General features: G+C 43.1%; 2 protein-coding genes across 2 annotated transcripts in view; one reads left to right on the forward strand and one right to left on the reverse strand.

The window, feature by feature from the left end:
- Positions 1-15,061, forward strand: part of LOC106957325 (intersectin-2-like) — a 30,417-nt gene extending 15,356 nt beyond the window's left edge. The window contains exons 12-38 of the mRNA XM_015048614.1: positions 1-59; positions 139-288; positions 369-509; positions 588-675; positions 757-896; positions 2,474-2,613; positions 2,718-3,102; positions 3,691-3,845; positions 3,973-4,033; positions 4,481-4,704; positions 4,797-4,831; positions 4,966-5,132; positions 5,786-5,819; positions 5,929-6,050; positions 6,610-6,706; positions 6,863-7,054; positions 10,216-10,337; positions 10,441-10,547; positions 10,778-10,961; positions 11,062-11,160; positions 11,254-11,421; positions 12,102-12,314; positions 12,393-12,514; positions 12,607-12,689; positions 13,256-13,339; positions 13,426-13,599; positions 14,429-15,061. Coding sequence (XP_014904100.1) covers positions 1-59; positions 139-288; positions 369-509; positions 588-675; positions 757-896; positions 2,474-2,613; positions 2,718-3,102; positions 3,691-3,845; positions 3,973-4,033; positions 4,481-4,704; positions 4,797-4,831; positions 4,966-5,132; positions 5,786-5,819; positions 5,929-6,050; positions 6,610-6,706; positions 6,863-7,054; positions 10,216-10,337; positions 10,441-10,547; positions 10,778-10,961; positions 11,062-11,160; positions 11,254-11,421; positions 12,102-12,314; positions 12,393-12,514; positions 12,607-12,689; positions 13,256-13,339; positions 13,426-13,599; positions 14,429-14,580 — 3,698 coding nt within the window. The 3' untranslated portion in view covers positions 14,581-15,061. The remainder of the gene's footprint in view (positions 60-138; positions 289-368; positions 510-587; positions 676-756; positions 897-2,473; positions 2,614-2,717; positions 3,103-3,690; positions 3,846-3,972; positions 4,034-4,480; positions 4,705-4,796; positions 4,832-4,965; positions 5,133-5,785; positions 5,820-5,928; positions 6,051-6,609; positions 6,707-6,862; positions 7,055-10,215; positions 10,338-10,440; positions 10,548-10,777; positions 10,962-11,061; positions 11,161-11,253; positions 11,422-12,101; positions 12,315-12,392; positions 12,515-12,606; positions 12,690-13,255; positions 13,340-13,425; positions 13,600-14,428) is intronic.
- Positions 15,062-15,165: 104 nt separating this feature from the next.
- The window catches only part of fam228a (family with sequence similarity 228 member A), a 9,907-nt gene continuing 7,251 nt past the window's right edge, over positions 15,166-17,821 (reverse strand). The window contains exons 2-6 of the mRNA XM_015048613.1: positions 16,932-17,117; positions 16,774-16,851; positions 15,904-16,098; positions 15,577-15,670; positions 15,166-15,438 (exon numbers count right to left, since the gene is read on the reverse strand). Of these exons, the coding sequence (XP_014904099.1) occupies positions 15,335-15,438; positions 15,577-15,670; positions 15,904-16,098; positions 16,774-16,851; positions 16,932-17,111 (651 nt within the window). The 5' untranslated portion in view covers positions 17,112-17,117 and the 3' untranslated portion in view covers positions 15,166-15,334. The remainder of the gene's footprint in view (positions 15,439-15,576; positions 15,671-15,903; positions 16,099-16,773; positions 16,852-16,931; positions 17,118-17,821) is intronic.

The following is a 17,821-nucleotide window of genomic DNA, read 5'->3' on the forward strand; positions in this document are numbered from 1 at the left end:
AGAGAGAGATGGAAAGGCAGAGGGAAGAGGAGAGGCTGAGGGAGCTCGAGAGGAAGGAGGCGAGTGGGAGCCGTGTTCAGACGGGCGAGCGTCGAGATGCCTCCTTTTTCCGCTCACCACCCGTTGTTGTACGTTCAGGCGGCCAAGCAGGAGATGGAGCGCCAGAGGAGGGAGGAGTGGGAGCGAGCGAAGAGAGAGGAGCTGGGACGGAGAAAAGAGGCGGAGCAAGAGGAGATCGTTCGACTCAGGGCGAGGAAGAAGAGCCTCGAGTTAGAGCTGGAGGCAGTGGTGAGGCTGCGCTGACGTTGACGTATAAACCCCTGCTGGTCAAATCTGGTCAGTTTGACACCAAGTTGATTGTTTGTCAGGGCAACAAGCACAAGCAGATCACAGACCGTCTCCGTGACGCGCAGAGCATGAGGCGGATCCAGAAGGCCGAGGTGGACCTCATCAACCAGAAGAGAGACGCCCGCATTGCTGAGATCAACACTCTTCAGCTTGAGTTCGAGGTCCAAACTTTTCTCTCCGGCCTCTTCCAGCTATACTCTTCTCTCAGTGAAGCTTGTAAATAACTCTGTTGTTATCAGGAATGGCAGAGGAAGCTGTCACAGCTCGTCCCGGAGCAACAGCGACTGTCTGAGAAGCTGCGAAACATCAGCCTCAAGAAACTGCCCCGTGAGTCAGACGGCCGCAACACCCAGACACGGCACGGCGCTCGGCTGAATTGTCTCATGACCTCTGACCTGTGCTGCGCAGCGGCCGCTTTGACGTCCCTCGCCGGGAGCGCCGCCGAGTCGAGCGGGAACTGCCGCCGTCTCAAAGATCAGCTGGACGTCCTGGAAAAGGAAACGACAGACAAACTGACCCAGATGGAGCAGTACAACAAGGAGCTGAAGGTCAGTGGTCGGCGCACGGAGCTGAAGACTCTCCGCTCAGGTTCGACCAGTTCACTCAGATGTTAGCACATTTCTCAAAGAAATCTAAAAATAGATGCTTTTTTTTTTGGTTTTTTTGCATCACGCAGAAAACACCATCCCTGCTTTCATTGGGGACAGTTTTGTGAGGAAAACAATGCTTTTTCTTTTTTTTTTCTTTTTTTTTAAGCAACTGACTTTTCTCAGAGTGGTATTTGTGTTTGCCCATCACTGCATTGCAGTTGCCAAAAAAAAAAAAAGAAAGACCGCAAGATTCTATTATATTCTTTCATAATTACCTCAATAAATACCACAGCGTTTTATGATAAAAGTTTAAGTCAATATTGCCCTTCCTTACTCTGCTGGGATTTTTGTATAGTTTTTTTTTTTTTTCTTGCATCACTGTCATGTGCTGCTGGATTCATTAAGATTAGCTACACAGATTTGTGGCCCTGAGCAGCCTTCCTGTTCATTGCCAGGTTTAAATGTTTTACCTCGTTTGTTTAATTGCAAATTGTGTTCTTTCTTTCCCGTATTTCCCACCACATTGACTGAGAAACGGTAGATAAAAAAAAATGCCTCTCGAGTTAAAGGGGGGGGGAGGGAGGGGAATAAAAAATAAACAGCTGAATAAGACTTTGCAGCACGGAAAAATCTCGTAATTATTTTTAAGAACTCGCCAACTCAGGAAAAAGTAGGGCCCTTTCAAATGTTTATGTAATTCTCAGACTTGCAGCAAGCATCAAAAATCGTCATCCTCCCTCTGTTCGGTTTAACGTAACGATATCTTGACTGCTGTTGGAGCTTTTAACTCTTTGTCTTCTTCTTTCTCTTCCTTGCTGCCACACCTGGATCTTTTTGTACTTCACGTTTTTTTTTGTTTTTTTTAACGCATCCAATGTTCCATCGTTCCACTTCCTCAATCTTTTCTCATATCCTCCTTGAAATGATGTTTTTCCATCTTTTATTGGATTCACCCCATTTACTATCCTTCGCTTTCACCGCCTCCGTCCACTTTTCTCCTCTATTTTTTTTTATCGTTCCGACTTTTTTACTGCATAGCTTGGGGATATGGATGACTGCCTCCTGCGAGGCCTCCTCTCCCTGCTGGCCTGCCTCAGCCAGCTCTTCCTCCTCATCAAGGTCATCCCTCATCCTTTCTTTGCCTCCCACTCTATTATCTTTTTCGGCAACCCCTCTGAGCTGTTTTTTTTTTTTTTTTTTCAGACATCTTCACCTCCTGTGTTCTCTCCAGCCACAATCTTTACTCTTTTCCCCATTTTCATCCAACGATAACATGTTTTTTTTTTTTTCCCCCCCCTTGTAAACAGGATGTTCCCTCTGGGTAAAAAAAACACACGTACACACGCACAATGTTCAATTTGCTCCTTTCCTGTTCTAGAACTCATACGCATCCACATACAGCACATCCAAAATGTCTGCATGTCAGTTTAAGTTTCCAAGTGGACGCCAGTGTATGATGGCTTGTAAATTCAGAATGTTAGTGGAGTTTTTTTACGTTGTCCTGAGAGAAATCCTCATGCTCTTGCCTGCACCAGGAGCTGCGGGAGAAGCAGACGAAGCAGCAGGCCGTCCTGGATGACCTGCACAGAGTCAAAGAGGAGAAGCTGAGGGAGCTGCAGAGACGCAGGGAGGAGGAGAAGGAGCGGAGGAGGAGAGAGGAAGCAGAAGCAGCAAGGTGAATCTCTTAAATCAGTCCTCCCAACCACCGTCTGCGTCTCTCCTGTGAAACCGCGCGTTTTGTCACCTAGGCCAGAGAAAACACCGCTTTCGTTCTTGCAGGCTGGCGAAGCTGGAGGAGGAGAAGCGCGAGCAGGAGCGGAGAGAACAGGAGAGGAGGGAGAGGGAGGAGGAGGAGGCGCGGCAGAGGAGGCTCCAGGAGGAGCAGAGGGCCAGGCAGAGGGAGGAGGAGGAGAGAGAGGCGCAGGCTCGCCTCCGAGCGGCTCAGGAGAAGGCGCAGGAGGAGGAGAGGAGACGGAGGGACGAGGAGGAGAGGAAGAAGAGGGAGCTGGAAGAGGAGATGAAACGGAAGGAAATGGAGGAGGAAAGGAGGAAGAAAGGAGAAAAGGAGAGAGGAGCAGCTCAGCTGACCTCGTACAGAGCCCTGTACTCCTTTCTCGCTCGCAACGCAGAGGAGCTGAGTATAGATGCAGACTGTGTCATAGAGGTGAGAGATGCGCACTCTGCTAAATAAGCTCTTCGCTCTGCCAGCAAAGTGTCCCGAGCCGCAGCTCAAGCCAAAACATAATCGACCCTCTGAGAGGTTTTTTTTTTCTCTCCTTCTGCGTCTTATTTTCTCCAAACACAACATTGCCAATTCACCCCAAGAATCCACTACATCTTCCCGAACGTTTTTTTTGGTAGCGACAAAAGAAAAATTATTATTTTTCACCCAGTAATTGTATTTTCTACAATGTCTTTGTTATGCTGTCAAACACAGACATACCGCTTTAAAAAAACGAAAATAAATGTTGAGACTCAGATTTCGGAGAAAGGTTTGTCGTTTCCATCACAGTAATTTACCATTTGTAAGACTTTTGCAAGTAATTATATTTCTATAATTTTGTAAATATGAATATATGTTTACTTTAAAATGTTCTTTCAGATGCCATTGCCCTATTTCTGCTGCGACATGCAGATTATCGCAGTAACACGTTTGTGTGGCAGGTGTCCGAAACGCTAAAGTGTTCATCGCCTGACCGTCAGCCTTTTAGCTTTGAATTGCTGAGGTTAAAGTGTGTTTCTCGTGATGCAGGTGGACGAGCACACTGTCGGCGAACCCGGCTGGCTGTGTGGGAATTACCAAGGAAAAAGGGGCTGGTTCCCCCAGAGCTATGCAGAGAAATGTCCCACTCCTCCCACCCCTGAGGCGGCCCCTGCCTCGTCAAGTCTTCCTCCTCTAAACACAAGGTAGCGAGAAGTGGCAAAATCCAATCGGTGCTGTTGGTCAAACTTTTTCTTCCTAAGTAGGAATGTGTGGAAGTCCCATTAGGCCTCGGTGATATCAGAGCGATCTCTCCTTTCCTGTTTTATCCAGAAATGCTGCCGTGGATGCCACGGAGGACAGCAGGGTTCCTCTGTTCTCAGCTGCTTCACAGGTGAGGCAAGCTTCACTAAGTTGTGTGTTAATCCCAGACACATTGCTGTATTAATGCTGCTGTTGCACTGCTTCTTGTCATGCCTCATAGTGGTGTATCTGAAAATGTATTTCACATTTTTACGAAACACTGCAAGCTGAAAAACATACACAATTTATAATACGTTTTTTTTCTTTTTCAATATTTAAATAAAAGGCTCTATGCAAAAAAGTTAAGGTGGTCCAAGTGATAAGGAATTACCTGAATTTATCAAAAAATAGTCCAGCTCCCCTGCAATGTCAGACACTCCATGCATCCAGCATGGCCAAGTGAGTTAATCTTCATCAGTGCAGACAGAGCTTCTGCATAGTTTAGCATGAGATTAAGTAAACTTGTTATTGGGTCATTGCTGTACATTAGCTGTCACTAATCATGGTCTCTCTGGGCTCCTGTATTTTGCCTCTCTAGTCCACGGTTCTCCTCGCCGCTCGAGCCATCTCTTCGTGGTCGCCCGCTTCAGAAACTCACCTCAATCTCTCGCCGGACATGGGCGGAGCCCTGCTGAGCTTCTCACAGGGCGACCTCATCAGCGTGCTCCAGCAGAGGGACGACTGGTGGCTGGGACAGCTCAACGGGACGCGGGGATGGTTCCCAAAAAGCTACGTCACTCCGGAGTCGGCCGGCAATGCCGAGTACGAAGACGCACACCGGAACACAGACTTAAGTGTGGCGTTGAAATGTAATCGATTGCCGGACTCTAATAAATGTGTTATTCTCACTGCAGCGTGGACACAACGGACACAAGTGTTCAGCTAGAAGGTGAGTTTCATTCATCATCCTGTCTGTTCAAAAGCAAAAAAATAAATAAAAAAATAAAAAAATCACAGCTGTGCCAGAAGTGGCTTCGTATGGACTCTTTATAGTTTGTTCTGATCAGAGTCTGTCTGAACTAGAGTATGTGGCCCTGTACACATACGAGAGCCCAGAGACGGGCGACTTGACATTTGACGAAGGAGACGTAATTATGGTGACGGAGAGAGAAGGGGAGTGGTGGAGAGGATGCATCGGTGACAAGACGGGACTGTTTCCCTCCAACTACGTCCGTCCTGTTGAGTCAGAGGTGAGAACAAGCTGGTTGCTTTTCAAAACGACATGGTGTTGCTCCGTACACTGATGTCTATAGAAATGCAGTTACGTCAAACAATTATATTTCTGAATGCCATAGAAAATTCTGCCTTCGTTGAACAGCACAGCTTCTCGTTGAAGTCGTCTTTTTTTTTTTTTTTTTTTTCATTTTCAGTTTTCTACATTTTGCTTCAATCATTTTCTATTGAAACTGTGTCTAATTGGCTTGTGTATTTGTATTTAATCCCTAAAGAAAATACTTTGAAAAACCACTTTTTGCCCTAACAAGTCTGCTGGGAATGCTGGCAAACTGTATTTTACTAATTAGGTGGGGATAAAGGGGCTGAATACAACTGTACAGCATACTTTTGTTTTTATAAATATATATATATATATATATATATATATATATATATATATATATATCACTTTTCCTTCACTTTACAGTTTTTTTTCTTCTTTATTTTGATTCTTGATGTGAAATGTGAATAAAATACAGATGAAACATTTTATTTGTAACTAAGACATTTTGTTGCACGATAAATGTTTTTGGTAATAAATAAAAATAATCTAAGATTAGTCATTTCCTATACCTTATTGCTATATCCTAACGCCTTTTTTTTTTCCAATTTCGCTAACTAATTTCAGGCATCAAAACCTGGAGTTTCAAGCAAAAAACCCGGTGAGGAAACGGCCTTTCGCTCTGTTCCACTTCAACTCAGAGACAAACACAGTCAGGTGGACAAATGTTGATCTAATTTCATTGTTGGATATTTCTGATTGATTACCAGAGATTGTTCAGGCTGTCACTGCCACAGAGGCCCCCACGGCTTATCAGCTGACTCTGTCTCCAGGACAACTGATTGTGGTCAGAGCCAAAAACTCCACCGGGTGGTGGCTCGGGGAACTGCAGGTCAGACGTCGCAGCCTTGGATCCTATTTTTAAATAGACTGTATATAAATATTTTCGTGTTTGTTAACGAAAATGCTTTTTTTCTAAATATCACATTTACCTCTGGTTACCGGACAGTGAGTTTGGTGTGGCTAATTATCATAGTTTTTTGTTTTGTTTTGTTTTTTTCTACTGTCAGTAATTAATTTCATTGATAGCCAATGGTAGCTCAGTGTATGTTGCTGCTTTAATCATTATAAGTAAAAAGTAAAGAAAGTGATAAATTAATAAATATTAATTAAAAAAAAAAATTGTGAAAACATTTTTTTGAAAAATTAAGTCATATTTTTTACCGAATAATTTTTTTAAATTACATTTTTATCTTTCACTATCAATATTTTGAGGTTTTTTTCCTGACTGGGAGCCCACACATATTTGGGATATACATTTTTGTCTTCTTGTTCCTTTGAAATTGTAAAAAAAAAATCTATTAATTCCATTTTTCATTTAGAATCCAAAACAGATGAAGCTATTGGGGAAAAAAAAAAGGACTCCTGGTCACTATTTTTCATACTTCCAGGCTCGGGGCAAAAAGAGACAGAAAGGCTGGTTTCACTCGTCCCACGTCAAGCTCCTGGGACCGTCCAGCGCCAAGACCTGCCTCTCCCCTCTGCCAGGTGACTGCCACCACACTCTGCGCCCAAAAGATGCGCTGCTACCCAACGTTGAGTTTACTCCTAAATGCATGTGTCTGATTTAACCAGCACTCGTCTCCCTCCTTGTAAGCTGACACCTCGTTAACACGCCGTGTTTCTCCCTCGTGTGTATCCCAGTGTGCCAAGTTATCGCAATGTACGACTACGCTGCTGCTAATCGGGACGAGCTGAGCTTCTCCAAGGGTCAGCTCATCAACATCCTCGACAAGACCAACCCCGACTGGTGGAAAGGTGAAACCAACGGGGTCACGGGCCTGCTGCCCACCAATTATGTCAAGATGACAACAGAGTCAGACCCCAGTCAGCAGTGTAAGTAAACCTCATGCTTTTGTTTTTTCTTTTTTTTTGCTTTTGAACAAACAATTCTCGTAGGAAAGGTGTTTCTTCTGTCGTAGCGTTTAAGAGAAAAAGCAATAATTGACACCAGCAGCTGTGCGAGAGCTTCCTCTAAGGAGAAAATAAAAGCTGCAAATACAGAGAAACACGTTGAAAGTTTTGCTTTCTTATCGGTTACCTCGGTTTGATCCAGGTACATTAAATTCCTCATCCTTACCAGAGCCCGGAGGTGGTCATGGTAAGCAAGATATTTTTTTTTTTTCCGTCGCAGAGGGAGTTGGTGTTCTCTGGCGCTTAAAAGGCCTGATCCCAGACATTTCTCGCTGATCGTTGCAGAAACTAATGAGTAATTTCAACCTTTGCAAGTAACAAATTAGGAAAAAGGAGGAATCGGGCTTTTTAAGCTTACCCTACTTCAAAGATCATTTAAAGGAATAATACAACATATTCATGATCAACTCTTTTGACAAGAGTCTCTTGAACTCTTTAAATTCATCGATCTCTGGGCAAAAAAGTTCAATGTAATTTCTATAATTTTAGATTCCTTGCAATTTACTATGGCAATCAATCAAGAAGAAAAATCACTGATAACCTGCCACATTAATCATTTCGCTCACATTTCTGGAAATTTAATTGAAGTGGTGATTCCATTGGACCTGCAGCTCTGATTTATGAATGCAGCACTTTCTACAAATATTCAAACTTCTTTACTTGTTTTTTTTTTTTTTTTTTACATATATCTCAACACATTGCAATCACAATTTGTATCATAATTTTACATCATCGGTCAACACGAAGCAGTACCTAGTTGTGAAATGGAAGGAAAATGAAGCGTGTCTTTGAAATTGCGTCCATTTCCTTCCACCTCATAATGATGTACCACAAATGAGTAAAACACACAAGAAGGTCTTGGTTGTGACGTGACAAAATGAAGCAAACTCAATATTTTACCAAGATGCTGTGGCTGGGCTTAAGCATCTGTTTAATGAGAGGCTCGCGCTCGAATTAGTATTCATAGGACGTGTGTTTTTCGCCCACCGCAGCAGATTTCTTGTTAATAAGAGCGAACACAGTTGACATTTAATTAGGCTGAGCTCGTCAAAGCCACGCTCGCTAAAAACAATGAAATTTTCACTTTCATGAACGTCTTCCTGGCGGACGCACACGCACACACACACACACACGCTCTGCGCTACGGCGCAGAAACGAGAGGCGATAAAAGATGGGCACGCACCAGCTCGTAATGATTAGTAACAACATTTACATTTCCAGAAATGCATTATTAATGCATGTGCATGTTAAGACTCCTGCATTAATATTAAAACGATATTAACCGTCTGCTGTCTCTCTTCCCCTTTTTTTCCATCTCACTCATCTCCCCGCCTCCTCTACTTCATCCACTTTTTTTTTTCTCCTTCTGTAGGACAGTAGTGCTGGTTTTCCTCTCTTCTTCTTCTTCTTCCTCCCCTCTTCCTCTGTCTTGCCCCTCCCTCCTTCCACCACCACCACCACCACCACCACCCCTGTCTGAGCGAATAGCCCTGAGGCAAAAGGGAACCCGGCAGCCAGCGAGAGCAGAACTGCCCAGCTCCTCACTTTCCTCTTGAATTATTTGGGACTGTGGTGCCCTCTGCTCCTCCTCTGTTACAATTCCTCTTTTGATTGTTTTGCTTCTTACTTTTTCCTGTCAGACTATTGATTTCTTGCCCTTCACTTTCTCCTGTCTCCCTCCACTAATTATCCAGGGTGAGTGTGAGGTGGAGGCAGCTCGAAACAAGCAAAGGGGTGGGGGAAGGAGGTTTTGTACCTTTAACACAGAAATATGGAAAGTCTAGTTTTAATAAGAAAAAAAAAAGCAGTTGGGTCCAAAATCATTCATGTGCATGCCAAATTTTGATTCGTTGGGGAATTTTTTAAATTAGTGAACCATTTTGTTAATGACTCGGAACGATATAAACGAGTGGCAAATAGATTTGATTATTTATTAATGCATTTATTATTATATCTGTTGTTAAAAATGCAATACTTATAGATTCCTTTTCAAATCAAAAGCTCAAAAAGTGTTTGCACCCAAAAGGATTTCAATAAAACAAATGTAAATGTAACAATCCCGAGCAGATTGCTAAAAGGGAAAGAGAAGAAAGTAAAAAATGCTTCAGAAATATGATCATTTATGTCATTTTAGCCACAAACTTGAAGATCAATTCTAAAGTAACAATAAATCAAACTCTGGCATCCATCTGGGTCATTTTGGGCCGAACTCTAAAAGGATCTGGAAGAAATTAGCCGCAAGGTATAAAATATACTATATAAGTAATTAGTTTTCTACACTAAGCTTGTGTATTAAAGGTAAAATAGTATTTTAATAGGGTCACTCATTCTTGCACTAACACTAAACTTTACTGAACTGGACCAATGAGAAGATTCACTGTTGCTCAAACCGCCTCCTCGCTGCCACATTGCAACTACTTGAATGGTGTTTTTAAGACTCAGTTCTTAGGCGCTCTTATTTGCATTACTGCTTCATAGTAGTTTAAATTTCAAGTACTCAACTGTGATATCACCAGCAAAAAAAAAAGCCAAAAAAAAGAGAGAGAGAAAAAGAAAACATAAGCGTTCAAAGCAACTTTGTAGACGCTGAAAAGGACAGTGCTTGCGCCGACATTTACATGTACGTTTTGCCAAGTTTGAACCTCAGAGACTTGAACTCCCCGCTGGGTTTTTTTTTTTCACCTCTTTTCCTCCTTTTTTTTTTTTTTTTTTTTTTTTTCCATTTACCCCTATGCAATCATCAGGAGAGGGCTCTCCGACGTGAGAGGTGCTTTAATTTAATGCAGTCTTCTTGGTAGCACTCTTGTTAGCGTCGCTTCGTATGTTGTGTTCGTTCGTGCGCTGCATCTACAACGTGCCTCACTCAGTGCGACAGCTGTAAATACAACATTAAAGGACTGATAATAAAAGAGGATTTTGACACGTGTGTTTGTGGAGTGTCTTTATATGCTTTTCTGTGTGCCGTCCACCTCTTATGCTTGTGTGAATCTGTGTGTATTTGCACGTGCATGCGTTTGCGTGTGTGCGTGTGTGTGCGTGTGTGTGTGTGTGTGTGTATGTGTGTGTACGTGTGTGTGAAACAGGGTGTGCAGACCTGATCACGTTGGACACAATGACTCCTCAGGAAAGGAAGAGACAGGGTTATATTCATGAGCTCTTCCACACTGAGGAGACCTATGTGGATGATCTGGAGCTGGTCCTAGAGGTACAAAACAAATGTTTGTTGTTTTTTTTTTTTTTGAAGAGTAATTAAATTTCTTGATCTACAACGGGTTAATTGACTTTTTGGACTGTTGACGGGTGCTCAGGTGTTCCACAAGCCCATGTCCGAGTCAGGTCGCCTGACAGAAGCTGAGATGGCAACGATCTTTGTCAACTGGAGGGAGTTGATTATGTGCAACACCAGATTGCTCAAGTAGGTACCACGTGTCGCAATCTAACATATCCTTATGAAAGTATTTGTAGCCCTGGAAGTCTTCCATTGCATTGGAGTCTCACACAAAATTCCCAGCGGTTCAAGCTGGTCACGTGAGACGATGTGGCAAAACTTCCAAGCGGCACGAACGCATTATTGCAAGGCGCCGGCGTGTGGAAGAACAAAATCTGTAAAACGTGTAAAGCATCCTCACCATTTGTGTGCGCCAGTGCTCTGCGTGAACGCAAGCAAACGGGAGGAGAGAACATGCCGGTTCAGCTGATCGGAGACCTGCTGGCTTCGGAGCTCGCTCACATGCAGCCGTACGTTTGCTTCTGCTCCTCCCAGCTCAACGCCGCCACTCTCCTGCAGGCCAAAACCCACAGCCAGCCTGAGTTCAAAGATTTCCTCAAGGTACAAATGACGAGCACTCGATTGGCGGGGGCAAATGTTTTTTTTTTTTTTTTTTCACGATATCTATTTTTTTCTAATATTTTCCCTCCTTTTTGAGCAGAAGGTTGCCACAAACTACCGCTGCAAAGGAATGCCACTGTCCAGCTTCCTGCTGAAGCCCATGCAGAGGCTCACCCGCTACCCTCTGCTCATAAAGAATGTACATTCATCGCATCCTATTTATCGCCATCTCTCTCCTTTCTCCTTCACTTGCTGTGGTAACCTTGCGCCTCGTTGTCTTCCCGTCGCTCAGATCCTTGAGCACACTCCAGAAGGCCACGAGGACCGCGAGCCGCTCCGAGAAGCCCTGGAGCGAGCCGAGGAGCTGTGCTCTCAAGTCAACGAGGCGGTCAGAGAAAAGGAGAATGCTGACCGCCTGGAGTGGATACAGAACCACATTCAGTGTGAGGGGCCTATAGAGGTAAACCCACTCAAACGTGGCAGATGCGTGTCTTTGTCGAGCCAGGGCTTAAAAGGGGGCGATGAGCCAATGTTTTTCGGTGTCTGGAAAAACCTCACATTTGACCGGCACCGCGCCGTTACCTAGCAACCCGACCGAAGCCCAGCCCCATCACCTAGCAACCCCAGGGAAGGCCAGCCTGTTACCTAGCAACCCGACCGAAGCCCAGCCCCATCACCTAGCAAACCAAGTGGACCTCCAGCACATTTGTTCAGCTGGTTTTACTTAGGTGTGCACTGTACAATGGCTGCTGGAAAAGACGAATGTTATATTGTTGACTTCCCATTAAAAAAAAAACCCACTTGCTGCTTTGTTGTTGGTTGTGCAGAAAGTCCCACTTTTGCTTTTCAAAGATGTATAAGTTGTACAATTGCACATCTGTTTGCAGCCATTTTCACGTGCGAGTGTAAGTCATTGAGTTGAGGGGCGTGGTCACCCGCAGCTTATTTGGATTTAAAGGAACATGCGACCTTGAAGCAACTCGAAATGGAAAGAACTGAGCAGACTAAAATCTTACTATCTGAGAAGGATTTTGTGCCAAACATGTAACTACCACGTTTTGTAGACCCCGTAGATCCATCCTAACTTGTTCAAGAGAGCATAATAGGTCACCTTTAAGCTTCTCTCCATCTGTATTGCAGCACCTGGTCTTCAGCTCTTTGACCAACTGCCTCGGGCCCCGCAAGCTGCTCCACAGCGGCCGGCTGTTCAAAACCAAAAGCAGCAGAGAGCTGTGGGCTTTCCTCTTCAATGATTTCCTCCTCCTCACACACAGCGCCAAGCCCTTCTCCTCCTCAGGATCAGAAAAACTGTTCAGCCCCAAAACCAGCATACAGCTGAAGATCTACAAGACGGTACGCCTTTCAGGGAAGGCTTCTGGAGAGTGAGGGTTTTTCTCGTTGTTGTTGTTTACATATTGTGTGTCTTCCCAGCCGCTGTTTCTCAATGAGGTTTTGGTAAAAATGCCGGCGGACCCGTCCAGCGATGAGCCGCTCTTTCACGTCTCGCACATTGACCGCGTCTACACCCTGAAAACGGAGACCTTAAGCGAGAGGTACTCATGAGCGGATGCTGCACTTCAAAGCACTGTGAACCCTCTGTAATGAGGATACCGTGGGTTTTAACACGTCTTCTTTGTTTTGGTAGGACAGCGTGGGTCCAGAAAATTAAAGCAGCCTCTGAACATTTCATAGAAACAGAGAAGAAAAAGAGAGAGAAGGCATACCAAGGTTAAACACGCACTACTGGTCGCATTTGCAATCTGACTGACAACTTGAGTGGGATTCTTGCAGAAGCATTCACATTGTTAAGAGATATTAGAAGTGTTGTGTGAATGACGACTAGATCGAAATTTAATTGACTTGAACACAACAAGGCAACAAGTTCTTGAAGAATTTTGGCAGATTCTGTTCCAACAGAGTCTCAGGTTTTGCAAAGTCTGCCTTTAATCCACGTGTAAAATCTACAATTTCTTAAATTACATTTTAACTAAACAGCTAAATCTGTTTACAGACCTCATAAGCAAATATCATCCTGACTGAAAAAAAGGACTGAAAGTTACTGAGTTCTGAGAAAATCCAATGTAAAGACATGAATCAAAATATAAAAAAAATACACAAAGATTAAATTCCTTTACTATAGTTTTTTTTTGCAATGGACATATATAGCTTTTACTCTAAACTCTTCCAACTCTAAGCCTGAATTGCTTGATATAAGAACCTGCTTTAATACGTTCTACACCATGAGCAAAATGTGTCCTTTTGTTTTTACCCCAATCCTTTTCTATTCCCTTCAGCACGCTCCTTAAAGTCTAGTGGAATCGGTCGCCTGCTGGTGGCGGTCATAGAAGCTCAGGAGCTGAAGGCCTGCAAGCCCAACGGTGAGACAGAAACAACAGAAGGCAAATCAGTTTCCGTCGATTAATAGTCAACCACAAAAGAAGCTGAAATCGACCTCCCTCTTTAGGTAAGAGCAATCCATACTGCGAGCTGACCATGGGGGCTCAGTGCTACACGTCGCGGCCGGTCTTGGACACTCTGAACCCAAAGTGGAACTTCAATTGTCAGTTCTTCATCAGAGACATCTACCAGGACGTCCTGAGCATCACTGTGTTCGAGAAAGACCAATTCTCACCCGACGGTCAGTGATATGTGATAACACGAGACGTGTCGGCCTTCAGTCGTTTTCTAACAGTCTACCAGACATTTCGGCAAGGTTTTGTTTAGATAAAGGAGCAGCTAACTGCTAAGTTAGCAGTACTTTCTAGAGAGAACACAAACTTGAAAGCAGCAATAATTAAGGAAATACTCCCTTTAATTGTATCCTGGGATAATTAAAGGTTTCTCAAAATGGAAAAATTAAATTATTAATAGGGGACAGAGACAAAAAAAAAAAAAAAAAGGTAGCCATAAAATATGTCGTCGTCCAAATCTAAAGTTTATGTATGTGTTGCCTGGACTGGATTTTGCTATTGTACAAACTGTCAATTATAGCTGGTAAATGTGATTTAGATGAATAAACTCTTATTGTTTGGTCACAGCTGAATAACAGATTATTGGTCTGAGTGGGCGTACTTCCATATTTGAAACTGTGTTTCATTATGATTATTTTAAAGCTTACGCCAAAAATAAACGCGGCATGTTTAATTTAATTTAATTTGTACAAAAGTTATACTGTAATTCTGGCTCAGAAAATAAATAGGAAGTCATTTAAACCGTAGTATTACCTTAACATTAACAATTCCGTATAAAAGGGCTGGGCAGGTAATTCTGGATGAGTCTCAAACTCATCCAGATCATTTTTATGTGTTAGCTGTTTTCATCTTTTCACCAATTTCGTTCTAAACCAAAATGAATCAAACAGCCACCCTGCTAGCCTCAAATATTCACAATCAGCTGAGATTTAGAAGCGGCTGATGACGACGAAGTCTGAAGCAGCTCACTGACGTGACGGATGTCTTTCTCTTCAGATTTCCTGGGTCGCGCCGAGGTTCCTGTGGCGACTATAAAGAAAGACATGGAGAGTAAAGGAGCAGCGACCCGTCGCCTGCTCCTGCACGAAGTCCCAACTGGGGAAGTGTCGGTCAAACTGGACCTCCAGCTGTACGAGGCAACAAAATGAGCCCCGTTGGATATCTGACATTTGGCTTATTGACAGAGGAGATCTATGTGCTGAAAGTGCCTGTCTGTTGTAAATTATTCAGCTGAATAGTCTGGGTTCTGCTGTCCCTGCTGTGTTTTTCATTAGCAATCAAGACGTTTTATAACCAATTCCGGTCTTAAATGTAGCAAAAAATAAAAAATTGCCAATATTTTCTTATTCAAAATCAAAATCTTTAAAAAAAAAAATTGCTTTTGAATAAAACCGTATAGCTTTGCTAAATGGATCAATTTTTGCAACTAAATATATTAACCAATATATTTGAGTAGGGCTATTTTATCACCAGCAGAAGAGATGAAATGTCACAAGCATCATTGCCAAATATACATGTAGTTGCACCGTTCCTTCCACGTTAAATCTGCAGTGCACACAACTTCAACTTGTAATCCTGAACACAACAGAATTTCATCTGAAAATATGCCAATAAATATGCAAAGCAGAATAAATGAAACTGTTTTTGTCCCTTTCGCTGTTGCCAAGTAGTTCAGTTATTTGACTCTTGAAGACCTCGGAGGTGGCTTCGAATGAAAGTTTACGTGACGCTTAGCAACGCAAGTAGGTTTTATTTTGGGTGCAGTCGCCGGCAAGGGTGAGTTTTAGATGCGGTAAACATCTTGGTTGGAAACATTCACGTCTAGAAAACCAGGCAGCGTCTCCGATTTCCTTGACTTCATCCTTTTTCTGGAGCACTGATGAATGCAAGAAACAGATGAGTCTATAAGGCCTGAAGACGCCGGTTAGCCTGAGAGATCAGAGAGCTGGTAAGACAGCAGCCAGTCTGAGGTCGCTCCAAGGTTTTACTGGAGGCGGGTTTAGATCCTACAGCAAACGGGGGGGGGGACATAAAACATGCAATGTAATTAAGCATAACATGATTATTCCTTCTCTTTTTTTTTTTTTTTACAAGGTTTTCGAATTCAGCCTATTAAACTAGCAACTGACTAGAGCTCATGTTACCTGCTGGACCAGCAGTGGTTAGTCTCTTTTCTCTTATTTTTCTTTTTAATTGAAGACTTAATTGACGCATCTCCCTTGGGCCTGATGTCCTTATCTATGGATGGAGGAGAGAAAGTAAATGTCACATCACTGCGTGTTTATCAATCAATCAATCAAATTTTATTTGCATAGCACATTTCAGCAGCAAGGCATTTCAAAGTGCTTTACATAATTAAAATAAAATAAAAACGGCATGTGACATTGAGAAAGAGAATGACATTTAAGTCTCTTTATGGCGTTGATGTGTTCACCATAAAGGCAGCTAGTGGAAAAACTGAGGAACCTCACCTTAGATTGACAGTGTAGGAGGTAATGACTGTGCATGATTTGGTGTCTCATGGCGTCCATGAAGTACCAGGAGGCGGCATGTTTCTCCACTCTGGTCTGGACGGGAAACCACACATGTTCAGTCCAGCGCTTGTGTTTGAGCTCCCTCCTCCTGAGCTCTTCTGTGTTTGTCTGAGCCAGGAGAGACTCTATCTCCTACAAAAACAAAAACAAAAAAAAAACAGGGAGATTTCAGCCAGAACGAGAGGAGCAGGTGAATAGTATGCAACCGTGTCAGATCCCTCCAACTCTTTGTATGTTTTGTTGTATGACAAACACAAGCTTCTCTGTATTTGGGTGGAATCTGTGTGATGCATCAAAACGAAGTAGGACGTTTGTCATGAACAAGGAAAACGATGCATGCCTCTGCCAACTTTTTTGACACCTTAACCCTAAAAAAAATTCGATGCAAAAACGGAACGCAGGCATTCCACTGCTTGTTAAAATGCAATCTGTAAAGTGTGTTATGTATTTGTATTCAGGCCCCCGGTCCAATTAAAATGGAGAACCCCTTTCTGTGCAACTACAGCACAGAAGGTGATATAGTTGTGTCTAGACCAGCTTGGGGCATCTTAAGACTGAAATTTTAGACCATTCTTCTTTGCAAGCAGCTCAGACTCTTGACTGGTTGAATGAAAAGTGTTTATGGACATTTCTGAGTGTTGAGTCTGAGATTTATGCTCATTTAACTCTTAGACTTTTTTTTTTTTTTTTTGGCAAATATTTTTGAAAACCATGTTTCATTTTTTTTCCAGTTCACAATTATGTGTGTTGGTCTGGAAATATCAGATCAAACGAAACATTTTCAAGGCATCGTACGCTATGCCTTACCTTCATGATCCCATTGTCTCGGTTCGATAAAGGCCGAAGTAATTCTTGTACTTCCTCATTCTCCGCTTTTATCTTAGCCTAAGCAGCAACACAAGAAGTGAGAAAGCACACGGGCCTTCTCTGTGTAAAGGAACGGTAAGCTGGGATGAATGTAGTACCTGCAGTTGCCTGAAGGAGGGATGACAGAGCTGATCCTGTTTAAAGCCGTGCCTTGGCCCGCAAAAAGACGGGACCAGATTCCACGTTCCCGGTTTGATACACACCGAACTGCTCTTTGCCCTCACTCGCGGCTGAGCTATACTCCAACCCCGTCCTGTGGTTCCTTTCACAGCAGCCATGTGGTCCTGAAACATCATTTGTATGAATTAGGTAGCCTGTCACTGCTTTCGAATAAAGGGATCAGTTTAATACTGTCAATTGTTTATAAGCAGAACCTAGTCAGTGGCTCACAGGTAAAGCGGTTTGCTACCACATCCAGTTTAAAGATACAAAATAGAGGAATAAAAAAATAAAAAATAATAGACATCGCTAAACATAAATCCGTCACTGAATGAGTGCCACCCAGATCTCCCAGAACGTAGAACATAATCACACCAGGGGAGAGCTGAAGTTAGCACAACAGATACAGCCCATCACAGCCTGGAAACATGATCTGCTTACTGTTGTTATGCACATACTGCCAGTTGAACATGAATGTTATTTCACAAAATTCATGCAGTTTTGAATATAAGTGTATAAGGACAATGTGTTTCTTCCTGTAGTCCAACATAAGTTGAAGCATCCCTCAGAAACCTAAGATTTTGTTTATTCCTTTAGCTGCTCATCTAGAATATCCCCCCCCCCACCACCACCACCACCACACACACACACACAGAGCCTCCCTGACATTCGCAGACTGGTGATAAATTATTAGTTGAGTTTACAAGGCTTGCACTCTTAGAGCAGTGGAAAAGGAGCACAAAAGTACATGCAGAAATATTATGCTAAATTACAGTGGGAAGTGCAGTGAGACTATATACATTCAGAAAGTTAAAGTATGATCACAGAA

This window comes from Poecilia latipinna, unplaced genomic scaffold (genome assembly GCF_001443285.1).
Source record: "Poecilia latipinna isolate Pla-1442-1.1 unplaced genomic scaffold, P_latipinna-1.0 Scaffold894, whole genome shotgun sequence".
NCBI classification, from domain to species: domain Eukaryota; kingdom Metazoa; phylum Chordata; class Actinopteri; order Cyprinodontiformes; family Poeciliidae; genus Poecilia; species Poecilia latipinna.